Source organism: Crocuta crocuta, unplaced genomic scaffold, assembly GCF_008692635.1.
Source record: "Crocuta crocuta isolate KB4526 unplaced genomic scaffold, BGI_CrCroc_1.0 scaffold73, whole genome shotgun sequence".
In the NCBI taxonomy this organism is placed as follows: Eukaryota; Metazoa; Chordata; class Mammalia; order Carnivora; family Hyaenidae; genus Crocuta; species Crocuta crocuta.
In genome coordinates this window covers 5,320,677-5,337,754 of record NW_027529443.1, presented here as the reverse complement: position 1 = coordinate 5,337,754, position 17,078 = coordinate 5,320,677, and the positions used below count along the sequence as shown (strand labels likewise).

The window sequence follows — 17,078 nt, the reverse complement described above, 5'->3', positions numbered from 1 at the left end:
CTCTAGGGGGCAGAGCCCATCGAGCGGGCGATTTCCCGGACCCGCCCCCCTCGGCTCCCGAAAGCTAAAGCGTGGCAGGGGCCGGGCTGGGGAAGCGGAGGAGGCGGGTCTCCATAGAAACGTCCACCTGTTTCCGGCCAGGCTGTGCGAGATTAGGGGCTGCTGCGGGGGCCAATCTCAGCTAGCTAGTCTTTTCCCGGCGGCCTCTGCGGGAGCGGTGGGTGTTGTACACAATCATCATNCGGGTTGGGCCCAAGTGAAGCGGGCCTCCGGGAGGGATGCGGCCCGGTCCGGTGGGGAGTAGTCTGGCTTGGGAGCGGAGGTCCGGCAGCGCCCGAGCACGGTTCGGTCCCAGGCCAAGACTGCGGCGAGCGCCTACCCCCTAACCCCCTTGCAGGCATGGAGGAACCTGGCATGGACACGGAGGCCGAGACGGTGGCGACCGAGGCCCCCGCGCGGCCCCTAAACTGTTTGGAGGCCGAAGTCGCGGCGGGGGCGGCGGCGGCCGAGGACTCCTGCGCCGCGCGAGGCAGCTTGCAGCCGGCCCCGGCCCAGCCCCCTGGGGACCCCGCGGCCCAGGCCTCGGTCAGCAACGGCGAGGACGCGGGTGGTGGCGTGGGCAAGGAGCTGGTGGACCTGAAGATCATCTGGAACAAGACTAAGCACGACGTGAAGTTCCCCCTGGATAGCACAGGCTCCGAGCTAAAACAGAAGATTCACTCGATTACAGGTAATCGTCGTGGCACTCACTGTCAGCGACAGCCAGCCTCCCTCATCCCGCCTGCTCCTAGTGCTTGCACTGTGCTAAACCCAGGGCTAGCCATTCTTTCTGCATCTGGATCTCCCTCTATGCTTAGAATAGTTATCCAGAGTAGGTACTAATATGCCCATTGTTAAGATGGGGGGAAATGGGACCCACAGTCGTAGAGCTAGAAAGTATTTGAGCTGAGATTCAGGCCCAGGTCTGACCCTTAGGCCCAAGCTTCCAAGCAGTGTTGCTGGAAACATCTCTTATGAAAATCGTCTGAGGTACATGTTAAATTTATAGCTCCTAGGCCTTTTCCCCTAGAGGGTTTGATTCAGTGGATCTGGAATGCGTCCAGAAGTTTATTTTTAGCAAATACCTTGGGTAATTCTCACAAGGGAAATTTAGGAAACATTGCTATTCACTATCAATGCTGGCCCCTTTATAGATTCTCATTTAGATTTTAGTTTTGTCTTGTTTACAGCACTTTGTCAATAGAAATGATTTCTTTTTTAAAGTTTTCTCCAATAGCCTGAAGTTTCTAAAAACGACTTAGTCCTTGTTGGTTTCTGTATCTCAAAGGCCTGTAGTCTTTCACTTAGTATTTGTGTGACTAGAAGGGTTGGGGAAAAGGTTGGAATGAATGATAGCTAATACTTGATTGAACAATTATTGAATATCAGAGGATGCAATAAATGTTCTGTTTGTCTTACTTTTAATTCTTAAAAGAAGTCCAGGCAGAAGGAACTACTGCCATCACAATTATAAACTTTGGGAAACAGACTCAGAGAGGTTGTGAGTTGCCTGAGCGCACAAAGATGGTGGAGTATTCATTTCCAGGTCTGTTGCCACACAGCCCTGGTCCAGGTACATTTTTCATCCCTTCCTTTCACTTTCTCCTCCTACCTTTTCCCAAGGTCTCCCTCCTGCCATGCAAAAAGTCATGTACAAGGGACTCGTCCCTGAGGATAAGACGTTGAGAGAAATAAAAGTGACCAGCGGAGCCAAGATCATGGTGGTTGGCTCCACGATAAATGATGTTTTAGCCGTAAACACACCCAAAGATGCTGCCCAGCAAGACGCAAAGGCTGAAGAGAACAAGAAGGAGCCGCTCTGCAGGCAGAAAGTGAGTGTGTTATGTGATTGCTCGTCCTGGGAAGTTTGAGGCTTTGTCCTCTGGAGCCTTGGCTGGTGATATTCTCCCTAGAATAAGCTCCTTTTCGGACAGGGCCCATGATGGAAATTTATGGCAGCAGTTGGGTGCCGCTGGCTGTTGAGTGGAGGTGACAACCACCTGAGATTTGCAACTTTGTCTCATCTGGCGGGTCAGTGTGTCTCAAGTCTACTTACTTTAGGATAAGGCCTTTGGAAGGCCAGGTATTGAAAGGAATCAGTTGTGGGTTTCTCTTCTCTATTCAGTGCCAGAGAAAAATGCCACTGTTGGAATGAACCCCCCTGTTTTGTATAAGTGCTTACATTTGTTTTTTGGTTTGTGGCTTCCCTCAAGTCAACAAGCCGTTTCTGGATAGGCGCAGAACTCAACAGAGGTTCCTCTAAAACTGACTTTTTCAGGAAGCCAAACAAAGCTGACTAGGAACATAACTACATTGGCTTTGGGTTTTTTCCCTCCTGGGCCATGAAACGGGGGCCTGATTTTTTACTTTCTTTGTTGCCCATGTTCGTTGGAAGAGATCCAGCCTTGTTTTGTGCTCATTGTAGCCACTAAAATTCTTTTTGTAATTAGGGAGAGTGAGAGTATTTCCCTGGAGAGGGGGTTGGTTGGAAGAACCGTCACTTGCAGCCTTACTGTCCAGCAAACCCACTCATTGTCCTGATTGTCCTGGAGCCTCTTGGCCACTCGTCCCAGCAAAACAGATATTCTCAACTTAACCCGTGTCCTGAGTAGAGTAGACCAGTTAGAACCAAGATTAGTTTTAGCGACCATGCACCAAGGCATGTGGATCATAGTGTGAGGAGACAATTTTGTGTACCAGATCCCTAATCCTCTGTATGTGCTTCTAAAAGCTGACCAGGCATCTAAACTAGACCAGAATTACTGTGAACATTCATGTTCTGCCATAGAAATATTCATGTGTTCGGTGACCAGCTGCTGCCTCAGATCCTACAGAGGATAACGTAACATGCAAAAAAAATTTTTTTAATGCTTATTTAATTTTGAGAGAGAGAGAGTGGGGGAGGGGCCGAGAGAGAGAGGGAGACCTAGAATCCAAAGCAGTCTCCAGGCTCTGAGCTGTCAGCGCAGAGCCCGACGAACTCATGAATTCGTCATGAGTTCATGACCTGAGCTGAAACCAAGAGTCAGTCAGACACTTAACCACCTGAGCTACCCAGGCATCCCCTGTGTAACATATTTTTAAATTATATTGCTTTTATAAAGCCTGTTAGACTTTTGGGTTTATAAAAATTTAAAACACCTGTCTATGGGGTTTTAGCTAAGGAGTCGTAAATCTGTGTTTACACTTAAATGGTGTTTGCTTGGACGTTTTCACCCTCAAATATGAGATCAAAACGTAACCAATTGAGTTCTTTTCCGATTGTCTTCCTCTCCCACATACATGAAATTGTCAAATGGGAGCATGTCAGAAGTGGGTGTTCCCACTGGTTACACCCTTGGAGCATTACACGCTTCTTAAACATAGGTTTTGAGTTACTAATGGTAGTTTAACAGCCTTAGAAGTGTTTTCCTCAGTACAGGGAAAATTCTTCCAAAAGGTGCTTATGAGGTAGGAGTTGAATTAAGCTGTTAATCTCTGCTGCTTTGTTCTGGTGATGCTAATTATGAAGCCTGACGTGGCCTAATGAGAGGGAGGGACCCATTCTCCTGGCTTTTTATCAGCTTGTTGAGGAATCTGGGGCCAATTTGTACAGGGACCCTCTGTTAGCAGTCTGGCACTGTTGAGTTTAATCCCTGCAGAGGGTCTCTGCCATGTCAGGGAGGCTTCGAAGTGGCCACCTGGTGCTTCACTTTGGTGGTATTATTTCCCTTCACCCACTTGCTGCTCCACCGTTGCAGCTTTTCCAAATAGTGAGCAAATGACAGCCTATAAAGCCCCAGGTGGAGCGGAAACAAGCTTGGGCATTGGGCTGGTTAAGAGCTGCTTTAGAGAGCCATGAGCCTAAGGAGAACCCTTAACAGGCTGCCTGAAACACCCTGGGGGGCAGGGTCAGGGACTTCTTAAGGTCAGTCTGTAGAGCCATCAGCATTTCTCTGGGAAATGTGGCTCTCCAGGCTTTCTGTTTAGTTGGGGTTAGGGTGGGACAGCCAGGCAGATGCAGGACGCTGAGTTTCCATTTGTTGCAGAAATGCCCGTCTAGGCAGGTAGCCGACTGGTCACCAGTCTCCTGATCAGTTTCTTTGGGAGGTTAAGTTGACAGACATGGCTGTCATTTTGTACTTACGAGGAGAACACCACCCTTTGTGGTTCTCTCTAGCTTGGTGTTTATTCCTTTCAGTGGCAGTGTTTTTGGTCAGAGAAGGGGAGTAGAGTTCACTTGAATTAGCAATCTGGAAACCCTCGTGCTCCAGAGCTCTGGTGGGTAATATATAGCAGCTGCGTAAAATTGATTAAAATTGAGAATTCAGTTCCTCATGTCTACTAGCCACATGTCAAGTGCTTAATAGCCACAAATGTCCTGTGGCTGCTGTTTCAGACCGCACAGATACAGGACATTTCTATCGGAGACATTCCTGCCTCTGCTCTTTAATGTCAAAAGACCCATGATCTGTACGTTAAAAGCTTTTGAGCTAAAATGTCAAGGTTTTTTTTTTTTTTTCAGAAAGGTAGTGAGATGACTAAATGTAGTCAACTGTTTCATTTAATTATTTCTTCTGACTTATAGCAACACAGGAAAGTGTTGGATAAAGGAAAACCCGAAGATGTGATGCCATCTGTTAAGGGTGCCCAGGTAAGCCAGACTCCTTTGTGAGCGTTCCGAGAACGAACCAGGCCCGCCTTCTGACTTCCTGAGGTTCCTGTTATCACATCGTCACATCCCGCCCCTTGTCCTCCTGTGTCGCGCCGTGTTTCTGGTCCGTCTCTCACTGTGCTCCCGTGCCTCCAGGAGCGCCTGCCCACGGTACCGTTATCCGGCATGTACAATAAGTCTGGAGGCAAAGTGAGACTCACCTTCAAGCTAGAACAAGACCAGCTGTGGATCGGCACTAAAGGTAGGTTCCTGCTCACGGCCTCCTCCTGGCTCGCCGCCGTGGGCCCTCGGCGGCGCTCGCTCTTGGGTGCGACTGTGCTCCTCCTGAGATCTCTCTCTCTCTCCACTGTGCTTTGCGTGCCCCTGGCTTTTGTCTTTGCTTTTAGATGCTCACCTTCTGTTTGGACCGTTTTCCCTCATTCTTTTCAGTCTTCTGTCAGGGCCAGTCCTTCAACAGTGGCTCTTCCCATGCCCCCAAAACCAGAGGTCCCAAATGTGCGGTCTGAGGGCCGGGCCTGGTCCACAGACCAGGGTTTTTTGGATTTACATATGTTCTGTAAAAATCAAGAGATTTCACTTGATCTCATGTCAAGGTTTTTGGACTTCTCTTGAAAAAAAAAACAAAAAAACAAAAAAAAGATGTAGCCATTCTGGACCTGCATTCTCACCTGGCAGCCATCAGCTGGAGACAAGTGGTAGTTTCAGATGAGCCTCCGTCCTCACTGCCCCATGTGCCTCCTGTAGATCCAGCTTTGTTCATGTTTGTCACCTGCCTGGCCCCTGGAGGTCAGCGTTTGTCCCCGCACCAGGTGCATTTCCCTAGTACCGTGGACCTGTCCCCACCCCCCTCACCTGTTTGTGCTCTGCCTGCCTCCACCTCCCCCTGCCTGTGCCTGGTGGGGCGGACTTGCTGCTTGCTGTTGGCTGGGAATTGTTTCTGACTATCCTCCCCCTGCGTTCCCCCAAATGGTTCAAAGTCTTGTCAGTTACGCTCCAGGATGATCTGTGTCCCTCCCCCCTTTTTTGCCACTCTGTTGTGCCAGTTAGAACTCCTAGCGTCTTTAAACTTGGTTTGTTAAAGCAAGTTCACCTTTCCCTTCCCTGTCTGTGTTCTGTTCTGTCCTGCCCATCTTCCTCACTGGTTCCCATGCTCAAAAACCTATGGCTCTTTCGGGCCAAGTTCAAATGCTTAAACACAGTGTCCAGTGTTGTCCTATTCTGGATCTCGCCTTCTGTCCCGCTTGCCCCATTAATATGCTGAGGGTTTCAGCTGCACCAGCCTGCACTTTCCACCATGCTCTGCACAGCCCTGTGTCTTTGCTCCTAGGGGGCCCTTACCTGGAATGCCTTCTTCCCATTCCTTATTATTAATATCTTCTGAGGCCCAGTGAAATGTCCTCCCCTAATGAAGCCTCCCCTGGTGCCCAAACGAATTGCTGCCGCTTCTGTTCATAGAGCGCTCCGTTTACATCCCCAGAGCACTCATTACTCTGACTTGTCTGTCCCCGTTAGATTCCTGGAGGGAACCGAACATGCCTAATTCACCTGTTTCTGGCCAGCACTGTAGGTATTCAGTGTTCGAGGTAAATGCTAAAGAGAAGTTTAGGGGTCCCATCACCTGAGGTTACCTGGTTTCAGGGACAGGCCATTTAGTATGACTGCTTGACGTGGGACCACAGCTTAATGAAAATAATCGGCGGGGCGATGGGGAGTGAGGTGTGTTCCCCTTCAGAATGTCAAAACACGTTTTCTTGTTTGTAACCCTGTCCTGGTTCTTAAGGCGAACAAAGACCGAAATGCCAAATGCTTGAGTTTTCTAACAATTTTATGATAGCTTGCTATATATTCTTTGTTTCACATTCAACTCTAACCGCATGGTCAAAAAGCAGGTTTTGCAGAATACATAAGGGCTCCCCAGTTTTCCCAAGGGCCTCTGGATCCTCTTTAATAGATCCTGCCCTTCCTCCAGAGCCTGTCACAGCATCGGTTTTCTTCCATTGTGAGCTGCCCTGCCTCTGTCACATCCTTACTTGTTCATGACTTAGTAGGTGGTTTTGCTTAGTTCTCCATCATTGTGTTGTTGACTTGCCCAGATCCTGCCTCTTCCTCAATTTCCCCTTTCTCTTCTGGGCAGTCCGATTGAAGCAGTTGCTAAGGCTGATGCAGAAAGTCCCTGACGGCCAGGAGGACAGGTGCTGGCAGGGGAGGCTGGCGGAGGACTAAGTCTGCAGGTGCCTGTCGGTGCCTTGGGGAACCCGTGTGAAGAGGCTGCGTAGGAAGGCTGTCCTCACTGGGCCCCTAAGCAGGATGCCTGTACCTGTGTTGGAGGTTTTATATCCGCTCGTAGGAGCAGCTGCTTTCCTGCTTTGTCATGAAGGCAGCACTCTAGAAGAATCTCGGTATGTTGGGGCTTCAGAGCTGTTGGAAGCCTCCTTATTCACCAGCCTGATTTAAGAGTGTGGCCAAGACCCCTGTTTTCACAGGGTGACCAGGGCTCAGCTTTTTACTCTTACCCAGACCACTGCATCGATGTATGTCACGCAGTGTCCTCACTTGCCCAAGAGTCTTGTCATCTGAGTGTCATAAGCAGCCTCCCCTCAGGACAGCTTGTTCTGGGAGTTGGCTACCAGCCGCCGGCTTCATCTTTCCACTGGCGAGCAGCCACCGTGGAGTGACCGTCCCAGCAGCTGGTTGGCCTCTTTATTGATGGGGTTCGTTCCAGAGTGACGCTCAGGGGCCCCTATGTGCAGTTTAAACTCTCTCTGCGGAAGCCCGTGTAGGAGGCGGTCCTCACGGCTCTGGCCCAGTGGCGGGAAGGATGAGCTTCAGGCAGGAGACATGGGTGGGTGAAGTCGCCGGGGGCGGGGTGTGTGCCCTGGCCGTAGGGGAGGCCAGTGGGATCGAGCTCATTGCTGTCACTAGGAATGTGGGCCCAGGCTTGACTTTTCAAGAGAAGCCAGAAATGTATCTTTTTGTGTGAAATCTCTGGACATTTCAAGATGGCTGGCATTTGAAAAAGTTTCAGTCTTAAAGACTGCTGCTGGTCAGGTCCTGCCTGTGGGTCACTGTTTTAGGACCACTGAAAGTCCAATGTGAATGGATTGTCTTCACATCCGTTCTCCCCACCCCCCATTTTTCGGACCCCAAGGCCCACAGAATGGAAATAAAATGCCTCCAGTCACCAGCCATCTTAGAACCCGGGTCTCTAAATTCTAGATCTGTTTTGTCAACTCATCTGTTTGCAGGTTCTGCCTTTTCCAGTTTTTCCTTTCTGCAAAGGCTGTAATGAGTTTTTTCCAACTTGATATAACTTTGCTGAGAACTTGCCCATCCCGCGCTGTGTCTGCTGCTCCGAGAGGGTGGGTTCTTGTGCAGGACTCTGCCCCTCCTGCCTCCAGGCCCCACCCTGCGGCTCGTGGCTCACTTCCTGCAAACTCCTCACTCCTGGCATCCCTCACTGCCTTCTCTTTCTTACCCGCCACCCTTAAACTTGCTGCAGAATGTCTCAGCCTCCTGGGATAAGTGATGTCTTGAGGGTTAACCATGAAATGTCATAAATGTTTTAAGGGAACTTCTTCAGGTGTGTGTATGGAGGGTTGGGGGGCCGGGAGAGGGAACGGGGGTGGGAGGACAAGTGACGAGGCGGATGGGATAGAAACTAGTCTGACACCCCCGAGCACGCCTCGCCCACGTGAGCCACAGGGGCGTGCTGTTACCTCTCTTCTTGTTCCTCTTGACTGCCCCTCCCCCAGGTGCCTAAGACCTTAGCCGTTGCTGGGCTTGGGCAAGAACATTGCAGTGGGAATCCTTGGGTGTTTATAAATTGCCAGGCTTTTAAAAATAACACCAGGAAAGCACTGTCTCTGCTCCTGGGACCTTTAATATGTCATTGCAAGTCCCATCCCCCGTTTGCTCCCGAGAAGTTCCCAGCTGCAAAGCAAAGCTCTGGGAGTGCTGGTCGGAAGACTGTCCCATCGTCCCTAGAGCACATGGGAGACTTGAGATGACAGTAGATCCCAGAGCCACCAGCCCTGATGAGGGACTTCAGAGTCACAGGAGTGGACAGGAGGGCCTTTGAGTAATCACTGTAATCCCTCTCAACTAGAGCGGACTGAGAAATTGCCCATGGGCTCCATTAAAAATGTGGTCAGTGAACCTATCGAAGGACACGAAGACTACCACATGATGGTAAGTAACCCGGCGTGGGTTGGCCTCTCACTACACTTCTCGTCTAGCAGGGAATGGGCTCTAGCTGAGCTTTCTTAACTGAAGAAGCAAACTTAGTATTCAGAAGACGCACAGTTTTAAGACCCTCACGTTTTCTTCACCTACCTAGAACTTAATCTATTCCTGAGTTTATTTTGCACCCCCCACCAGTTTAAAGGGAATATGTTTAATACCTTTACCTTTACCTTCCTCTTATTTGTAATATTTTGTCTTTAGACCAGGAAAATAAATACAGAGAGGAGGACTGGCTTGTGGGTTTTCATTTTAACTTTTGTCCTGCATATTAAAACAAAATCTCCCACCAGCTTGGGCGTTGGTGAGGACGCCAGGCAGTCCCCTTCTGTGATGGTGTCGCTCTCAGGTGGCAGCTGTCAGGTGGCTGAGGGCCCTGTGAGGAGGATGGGGTCTGTGGTCATCATTCTGCATGGAGGTTTACTCTCGAGAGCAGGCTCTTCTCTCCTGGATGACATTTGGAGGCCTTCCCCGAGTTTGTGCAGAATAAGCCAAGAATCCAGTGATGCGGTAAACGGGGCAGCTCGGGCAGACCCCTGAATTCTCCCAGCGCTGTTATGAGGGGCCACTTTAGAAGTGAAGTTTGATTACCAGAACTTGTAAGTTACTAGGCCAGGGACCTTACCTGAGCCAATAGTAGGTAGGGACAGGGCTGCCTGCCATTCTCCCATCAGAGGAAGACGATGTTTTAGTTTCCTGCTAATAGCACTGTAGCTGTGTCAGCCCCATGGGGATAAGGAGCAGCTATGGCTTGACCTGCGAGGTGGTGTTACAGAATCCCCTGCAGAGGGAGGTGTGAGAAGATCCCAGAAAAAGGGGGTTCTGGTGTTCCAGAAGTTCTCTCTGGGCAGAGGGCAAGTCCACTGGCTCTGGGGGAAGTCAGTCCTGTCCCCTCTCTTGGCTTGTTGGTGCCTGTCCGCTCCGAGGCACTGAAACCAGGCCACCATTGGGGTTGCAGTCCCTGGGCCACAGGGCTTCTGGGTGACCTGGGAGTGACCTCGTTACTGGGGCTGCTGTCAGGCCCTCTGGCAGCCCTTCCTTAAAGGATTGCAGACACATTTGTTCTGCGTACTCAGCTGTTTTTTCCATTTACAAAGTTGGATTCTAGGTGTTTTCAGCTGGGCCCCTTCACTCCCTTTTGAAATTTTCATCTTTCCCATTTTGCCTGGTAGCATTTACAGCTCTGGTTTTTAAGCAGCCTGGTGAGAGGGATTTCAGACAAGTTGAGTGGTCCTTTCAGAAGTTGGTTTGGGTTTTTTTGTTTTGTTTTTTTCTTTACTGTTTATTTCTTTTTGAGAGCGAGAGAGAGAGAAACAGCACGAGCAAGGGAGGGGCAGAGAGAGAGGGAGACACAGAATCCAAAGCAGGCTCCAGGCTCCCAGCTGTCAGCACAGAGCCCCACGCGGGGCTCAAACCCACAAACCGTGAGGTCATGACCGTAGCCAAAGTCAGACGCTGAACCGACTGAGCCACCTGGGCGCCCCTCAGAAGCTGGCTTGGATGACCAATGCCTTCTGAACTCGGTTTAAGTGTTTGTTTCTCTCTCAGGCCATCTCTGGCGGAGAGTAGAGCTCCTAGCCCCTTCTCGTCACTAAACACCATGAAGTGGCATCCTCACCTCTAAGTGAAAGGACTTTCCTCATTTTTTAGATGCCATATCAGTAGCTAGATTGATAGTATCATAGTTCACATCAGAGAAGGACGGCTGTGCTTTTGTTCCCAGAGAAATGTTTAAAAAGGCAGAAAAGAACAGAGAGTACCATAACAAACCCATATATCCATCACAAAGAAATGATCACTGTGAATGGCTTTAAACTTTTTTTTTTTTTAAATAAAATCTACCAACAGTGAACACGTCCCCAGGGTCTCCCCCTCCCCCATGACCACGAGCATGATTTATCATGTGGATCCTTCCCAGCTCTCTACGCTTCTATGTTCGTATAAATCCATGGACAAGATACAGTACTGTTTTGTGTTTTTTCAGTTTTCATAAATGGTCTCATGGTATGTATCGTTCTGCAACTTGCTGTTTTTGGTTCGACATCGTGATCTGTCTGTATTAACTGTAGATCCAGTTCGTACCTTTGAAAAATAATCCCGCATTCATATGAGTAGGCCATCACGTCACTTTTAGTTTTGCGTTCCCTTACCGATGGACGTGTAGGTTGTTCCCGGGTTGTCCTCAGTTCTGACAGTGCTGCTTTGAACCTTCAGACCTATCTTCTTGTGCATGTGTGACAGTTTCTCTAGGGCAGTGGTTGTCAGACTGGTCTCTGGATCAGTAGTATGACATCACCTGGGATCTTGTTAGAAATGCAGATTCTCAGGCCCTGGACCTCCCAGAATCAGAAACTCTGGGCGGGGGGGTGGAGCCCACCAGTCTGTTCTAATAAGCCTTCAGATGGTTCTGATGCACACTCAAGTTTGGGAGCCACTGCTTTAGGATCGGCTATGCTTAACTCGCCCACCACTTTTTGTTTTTTTATTTTGTTTTCGGACAGGAGAATGCTCCCCGTGTGCACAGTTTTCCCCTTCCTGTAATGAATTCACTTCTAGCCCTCCCCCGTGTGTGTCGTGCTGCTTGCCTAGTCTCCCGACCTCTGAAGTACCGCTTGGTTTTCCTTTTTCCCTTCCAGGCGTTTCAGTTGGGCCCCACGGAAGCCTCTTACTACTGGGTGTACTGGGTCCCAACTCAATATGTGGATGCAATCAAAGACACTGTGCTGGGGAAGTGGCAGTATTTTTGAAAGCACTTTCACCTCTGGCCCAGGAGACTGACCCAAAGTGAAGGACATTGCTGGGAGAGGCCTGCAGCATCCCTGGATTTCAGAGTTCTGGGACTTTGTTAAAAAAAAAAAAAAAAAGCTATATCCAATCTAAGGCGATGTGGTGACTGAAGCCAGAGGTGATGTACTTTCACCATTAGCTTAATTTTAACTTAAAATCACCGGTTCCCTTTTCTTGCAGTCAGCTTCATACCATTTTTAAAGTTGATACGGTGGAAATCAATAAATCTGAATTCCGAACATGTTGTGTGGAATACTCTTAAGTGTGTTTGAGAGTAGATCTACCAATTTTGTTTAGAAAAGAATGATATAAAAAGCTTGCTGGATTCCTTTTTTTGTTTTTTGTTTTTTTTTTAAGGTGACTTCAACTGAAATATTTTCATAACTCTTTGGTTGCAAACATTTGGACTGCGTTGTGATGAGCTGGGCTTTTTCTTTTTCATATAAAATTGTATGCAAAACAAGGGGGGTTAGTAAGCCATATTTTTCTGTCCATCGATTCAGATTGAATTCTTTTCCCATTTTTATGTTCTCGCTTCCTAGATTTGAGTTTTTGTTTTAAAACCCAAAGATGTCAGTTCCTGTTTTTGTACCTCATCAGGGCTTCCTCTCCTGGCCTCCCTCCCACGGTGCTGCTGCTTGAGAACGCGCGGTGGGAGAGGAAGAGCTGTTTGGTCGAGGGCAGGGAGCTCTCGCACTGGGCCCCGATCTCTGGGGAGTTCCGCTGCTGGTGCCGTGGTTGTCTGGTGGCCTCACTGATTTGGCCTCGAGGCCCAGCCCGGTGTGAGTGCACACCTGGGCTGCGCTGCTCAAAAGCCACAGCTCCCAGGCCAACCAAGGCCTCTTCGAGGAGGATCTGGAAGACGGTTTCCACAGCCATACAGCCACAGGCCCAGATCCTTCTTTCTTTCAGATTTCCAAGAAATTCTTAAGCAGTCCAACAATTATTTCAATTATGCTTCTCCATTTGGTCCTTCTGCTCATGTGTTATGTTCAAGTGTCCTTCATCCCAGGGCCAGAGATGCTGCCTTTCTCAATAAAAGACATGTTGACCTGGTGGGTTGGCCGATGTATTTAACATCGAAAATGGGATAAATCGCTTTTGTGAATTAGGTCACCCTCTTCTGGTTTTAGCCCTTATGTTCTTGGTACACGTGAGCTTCTGTTGTCTCCTTATGGCTTGATGGACTCTGACACGAGGGCAAGTCTCTTGGTGAATGATCCCCTCTGTGCTCTTTGCTTTTCCCCTGCTGGCTGTCTTCGCCGCTCTCTTCTCCCTTGGCTGCAGGCTCTCATCGTAAGGTTTGGCGAGAGATTTTCCGGACTTCACATTTTGGATTCTAGGCTGTTCCCCCTCATTCTGTGAAACGTAATTAGCATGTGTTCGCCTAAGATGACTATTCCTTGTGAGCCAGTTAATGATGATACTCTACACCCTTCCCTTCCAAGCTGTAGTTCAGGCATCCAGTCCATGTAGACAGACTCGTGCTTCTCACGGTATAGCCCGTGCCTGGTTACGCATCTGGGCAGGGAAATCTACTCTTGCTTTTTTGGGGGGCGGGGGCATACGTACATTAAGTGAAGTGTCGCATCCAAGAAACTGCCTGTTGGTCATCCCTTGAAGAAGGAGCAGTTGCTGCAGCATTTCTGTCCTTGTTGGCCTGTGGTGCCTGGAGCAAAGGGCTTTTTTGCTACTTGTCAGAGCCTCCCTCTGCGATGGACGGGTCTCTGCAGAGGAAATGATCACGTAGAGAGTGGGGTGGCCTCTCGGTGTGAATACTGCCCTCTTCGTTGGCCAGCGCCCCTGCCCTGGAGACGTGTCCTGACAGGGCCACACGCCCACTTCTGTTCCCGCAGAGCCGGTGTCTCCATCCCCAGACTGGCCTCACAGTGCTGCTCTCCGAGGCCCTTCCCGCCAGCTCTCCTGTGTGCCCTGTTTGGTGGCTGCCCGTGCCGTCTGTCCTCCTTCCCTCCCAGCGAGAGTGTGCGTCCCTTCGTCTCCCTGCTCCCCAAGGGCCAAACTGCTTCTCACTCAGGCTGCTGTCATTTCTAGGCAGGACCAAAGCCTGCGTGAGCCTTTTTGTTTTACGTAAAATGGTGCTTTTTTCCTTACTTCGAGATACTATATATAATAACGTCAACGACATCTTTTCATACAGAGCCGTTGGAGTATTGCTTTATGGAGCTCAGTAAATTTGCTAGAATGATCTTGAGCTCTGGCTCCTGACCCTGTCTGCATGGAGACCTTGCTGGGAGCGCTCGGGAGAGCAGAGGTGGACAGCACCAGAAGCCGCTGGGAGAAGTATTTGATTTAGATCCGTGTCTGGGTCACAGCAGTATTTACGGGTTTGTCACTCGGTCCCATGAGCGGTCTCTCCTAACCTTGTTTATGGTCCAGAATATACTAAGTCTGTGTTAGCAAAATGAAGTACTCATCCCCCTTGGTGGCATCAGTGTTCATTTTTCCTCAGGATTATTTCTGTGCAGCACCTTCCCTGTTGGAGGGGACTAGTTCCTTCCCTGGGGCGTGTCCTGCCTCCCCGTGGCAGGGGACTTGCAGGCAGGTGGCCTCAGAAGGAGCTGGTTCCAAGGAGGGGCCCAGTGGGCAGGGAGCAGGCTGCGGACTCGCCATCTCTTCCGTGCCGGGCGCCTCCCGGGCCTCCAGAGGGGCTGCTTCCCCAGTGGGTCTTTGCCACAGACGTCAGATCTCTCTTCCCTCCCCGAGGCCACTTGGCCGAGTAGTGGTAAGGTCACTGCTGCCAGGGCTCTGGCCCTCGCAGCTCTGTTTCTGTCAGTCTGGTCAGAGAACTTAGAAAAGCAAACTGGCGAATTGCTGGAAGTCTCTGGTGTGAAGTATTTTAAATGAAGCTGGGCCTTTCGCGAGTAGCGTTTGCTCTTTGCAGATGGGATTGCACTAAGGATGCCCTTGCGGACACAGTAGGGGCCGCTGAGGCTTCCGTAGGTTCCTTCAGCGGCTGCTCTGCCTGACGAGGGCCAAAGAGACCAACTCTGCCACTTTGCCACATCTCAGAAAAGTTGCCATGTTTCAGCCAGAAGGGACTCGCTTTCCTCTTCTTCCTTTAACCATGTGCCTGGAGGAGCCGTCCTGGGCTCTTGCACTTGGCCCACCCTTGCTTTGCTGGGGCAGCGAAGGGGAAGGGATGGACTCTGCGTGCCAGGGCCGTGCGAGGGCAGGCCTGCTTTTCACCCCATCTTCCGAGGGAGACCTCTCTCTTGCTCCTTGCTGCTCTGTTCACGCCTGTTGTCTTGGAAAAAGGACAGTCCCTTTGTCTTAAGGCTTTGTGAGGAAGACCTCTCCAGTTAGGATTGGCACCTGTTTGCTTCCGAGTAGGGCCGCAAGGCCTCTCTGAAGTTACAGGCGGTCAGGAGCCCTCCGGAGTGCAGAACATCTGGCACATCTCCCTGCCAGGCTGGGTGGTTCTACTGCTTTCTAAATTTCTAAAAATCTCTTTCCTTTTCTTTCTTAAAGAGTTCTGCACAATTATTTGACAATATACGTAAGTACCATGTTTCCTTGTGGTGTGCGCTCTGTTCTGGTTTCTGTTTTTAAATCAAATGCCTGTTTGGGAGGAGTTGAACGTATTTAGTCTATTAGATTTGCGCTGCTGGATTTTTTTTAAAGTGTAACCTTGACTAGCTGTCTTATTGTTTATCCTGTAAGATTAGTCTATCAATTAAAGTTTGATAATTAATTGCGTCTCTTCCTTCCAGTTTTTCATGCGCCTAATCCATGCTGGGGATTGACCAACATTTGGGACTGGGCCCAGGGCCTTTTTTTTTTTTGCCATAGAAGTCTGCCATAGAATTCTCTTATTTATTTGGTTTTAAATATATCCATGTTTGTTCCTGTGAAAAAGAGTCAATACAGAGATCTCGGTCTGTTTACTATGTTAGCCAAAATGACCTACTTGTCAGACATGCTTGGGGTAAAGCGGCCCACCTTCTGTGCTCTGGCCCCCCAGGTGTCAGAGGAAAGCTGCCTCCCTGTCCGTGTGCCTTCTGACTCGTGCCTTGGGTGACTTCAGCTGGGCATGTTTAATAAAACACTGAGATGGAAGGGGGCGGTGGGGGGAGAGGGGGGTTGGGAGGGGAAGAGAAGATATATTTCCAAAAACAGGACAAAAACAGTCCTTGGCATGAATGAAGAGTCGTGACAGTTTGTCAAAACTGATTTTGACCCAGTACCACCCATGGGACCCTCTCTCATCTGCCCACTGTGTAAATGTTCTGGAAGGTTCTGGTCTCATTTTGCCCCCCCCCCCCGCTTTCCCTGCATTTTCCCAGCATCTCAATCCCGAAGCAGTGCTGTCAGGCTCTTAAGGATCTGTTGTATGGGAGAGAGGTAGACTGGGGCTGTGCATGTGCTGCACAGGGGCTGATGCCCACCTGGAGAATCTATACAGAGGGTGCTTCTGGATTTTATCCCAGTTTGGAACGGTTATTCCAGGCACCTTCAAACTAATAGGATGAGCGACTGTCCTCAAATGGAGAATGAGATAAATTCCAGCTGGACTGTCTACAGTAGGAACCCCATGAACTAGTCATTGGAGCAGGAGGCAAGGTCTTCCTACTCTTGGCTCAAGACCTGCTCTGCTTGGCCCAGCCGTGCTGTGGGAGGCTGAGCTCCATCCCACCCATGAGCTCTCTGCCAACACCACTTGCCTACTTTGAGCCAAATTAACCCCTCCAGCTTTCTTTCCCTAGTTTATCAAGGCTAGTTTTGATCTGAAGCCTTCATTAGCCTATCTTAGTCTCCTGATAGAAGTTTTCCTACTGTTCACCCCATTTCATAACTTCTAATTCTTGAGTTTCTTCTGTTTTACCCCTTCCCCCTTATCTAATGTTAATCCTCACTGTTCTCCCTTTTTTTAGTTTTGGAAATTTTCAAACCTACAGAAAATTGCACTTTTCACCGAGGTTCACCAATTGTTAAAATATCAACACCACTGCTTGCTTTCTTCTACAGACACACATGCACTTTATTTTGCTGGAACACTGGACAGACATTCAGACCTAATGACACTGAGCACTCACCTCCTAAGAATCACACTGCTGTTACCTGAGCATACCACCAGTGTCTCATCCAAGAGAGTTCCTATCAATTCAGCAGTATCTGACATACAGACCAAAATATCTTCTAGAGCTTTATTTTCCCAACTCCTAATCCTTAAGTTTTTGCTTCTTTACCCCCGGTCTTGTGTTTCTTCGGTACCCACTTAGCTTTTCTGCTGTTGCTAATCTTGGTTTTTCTCTCCCACCTTAATTTCCCCCATAGATTTCTTTCATCTTCATCTTCACTGTGATCCCTGATCTCTAACTTTCTTGCCTGAGCCTTGCAC

The 17,078-nt window shown here is 49.4% G+C and overlaps 1 protein-coding gene across 2 annotated transcripts; it reads left to right on the top strand.

The window, feature by feature from the left end:
- The first annotated feature begins 347 nt into the window (after positions 1-347).
- UBFD1 (ubiquitin family domain containing 1) lies at positions 348-15,431 on the top strand. 2 transcript variants are annotated; one of them, XM_077760496.1, is made up of 6 exons: positions 348-730; positions 1,663-1,871; positions 4,607-4,672; positions 4,829-4,934; positions 8,799-8,881; positions 13,878-15,431. In XM_077760496.1, the coding sequence occupies exons 1-6, from the start codon at positions 400-402 to the stop codon at positions 13,923-13,925; spliced, it is 843 nt and encodes a 280-aa protein (XP_077616622.1). In that variant the 5' UTR covers positions 348-399; the 3' UTR covers positions 13,926-15,431. The 2 variants fall into 2 exon arrangements, with proteins under 2 accessions (XP_077616622.1, XP_077616621.1); XM_077760495.1 differs by lacking the exon at positions 13,878-15,431 and adding an exon at positions 11,569-11,960 and having other exon boundaries at positions 370-730.
- Positions 15,432-17,078: the final 1,647 nt, after the last annotated feature.

Coding starts and splice junctions, on each gene's coding strand:
- UBFD1 (XM_077760495.1), top strand. CDS start 400: ATGGAGGAACCTGGCATGGACACGGAGGCCGAGACGGTGGCGACCGAG. Junction 4,673..4,828: donor CATCTGTTAAGGGTGCCCAG/GTAAGCCAGACT, acceptor CCGTGCCTCCAG/GAGCGCCTGCCCACGGTACC. Junction 8,882..11,568: donor ACGAAGACTACCACATGATG/GTAAGTAACCCG, acceptor TTTCCCTTCCAG/GCGTTTCAGTTGGGCCCCAC.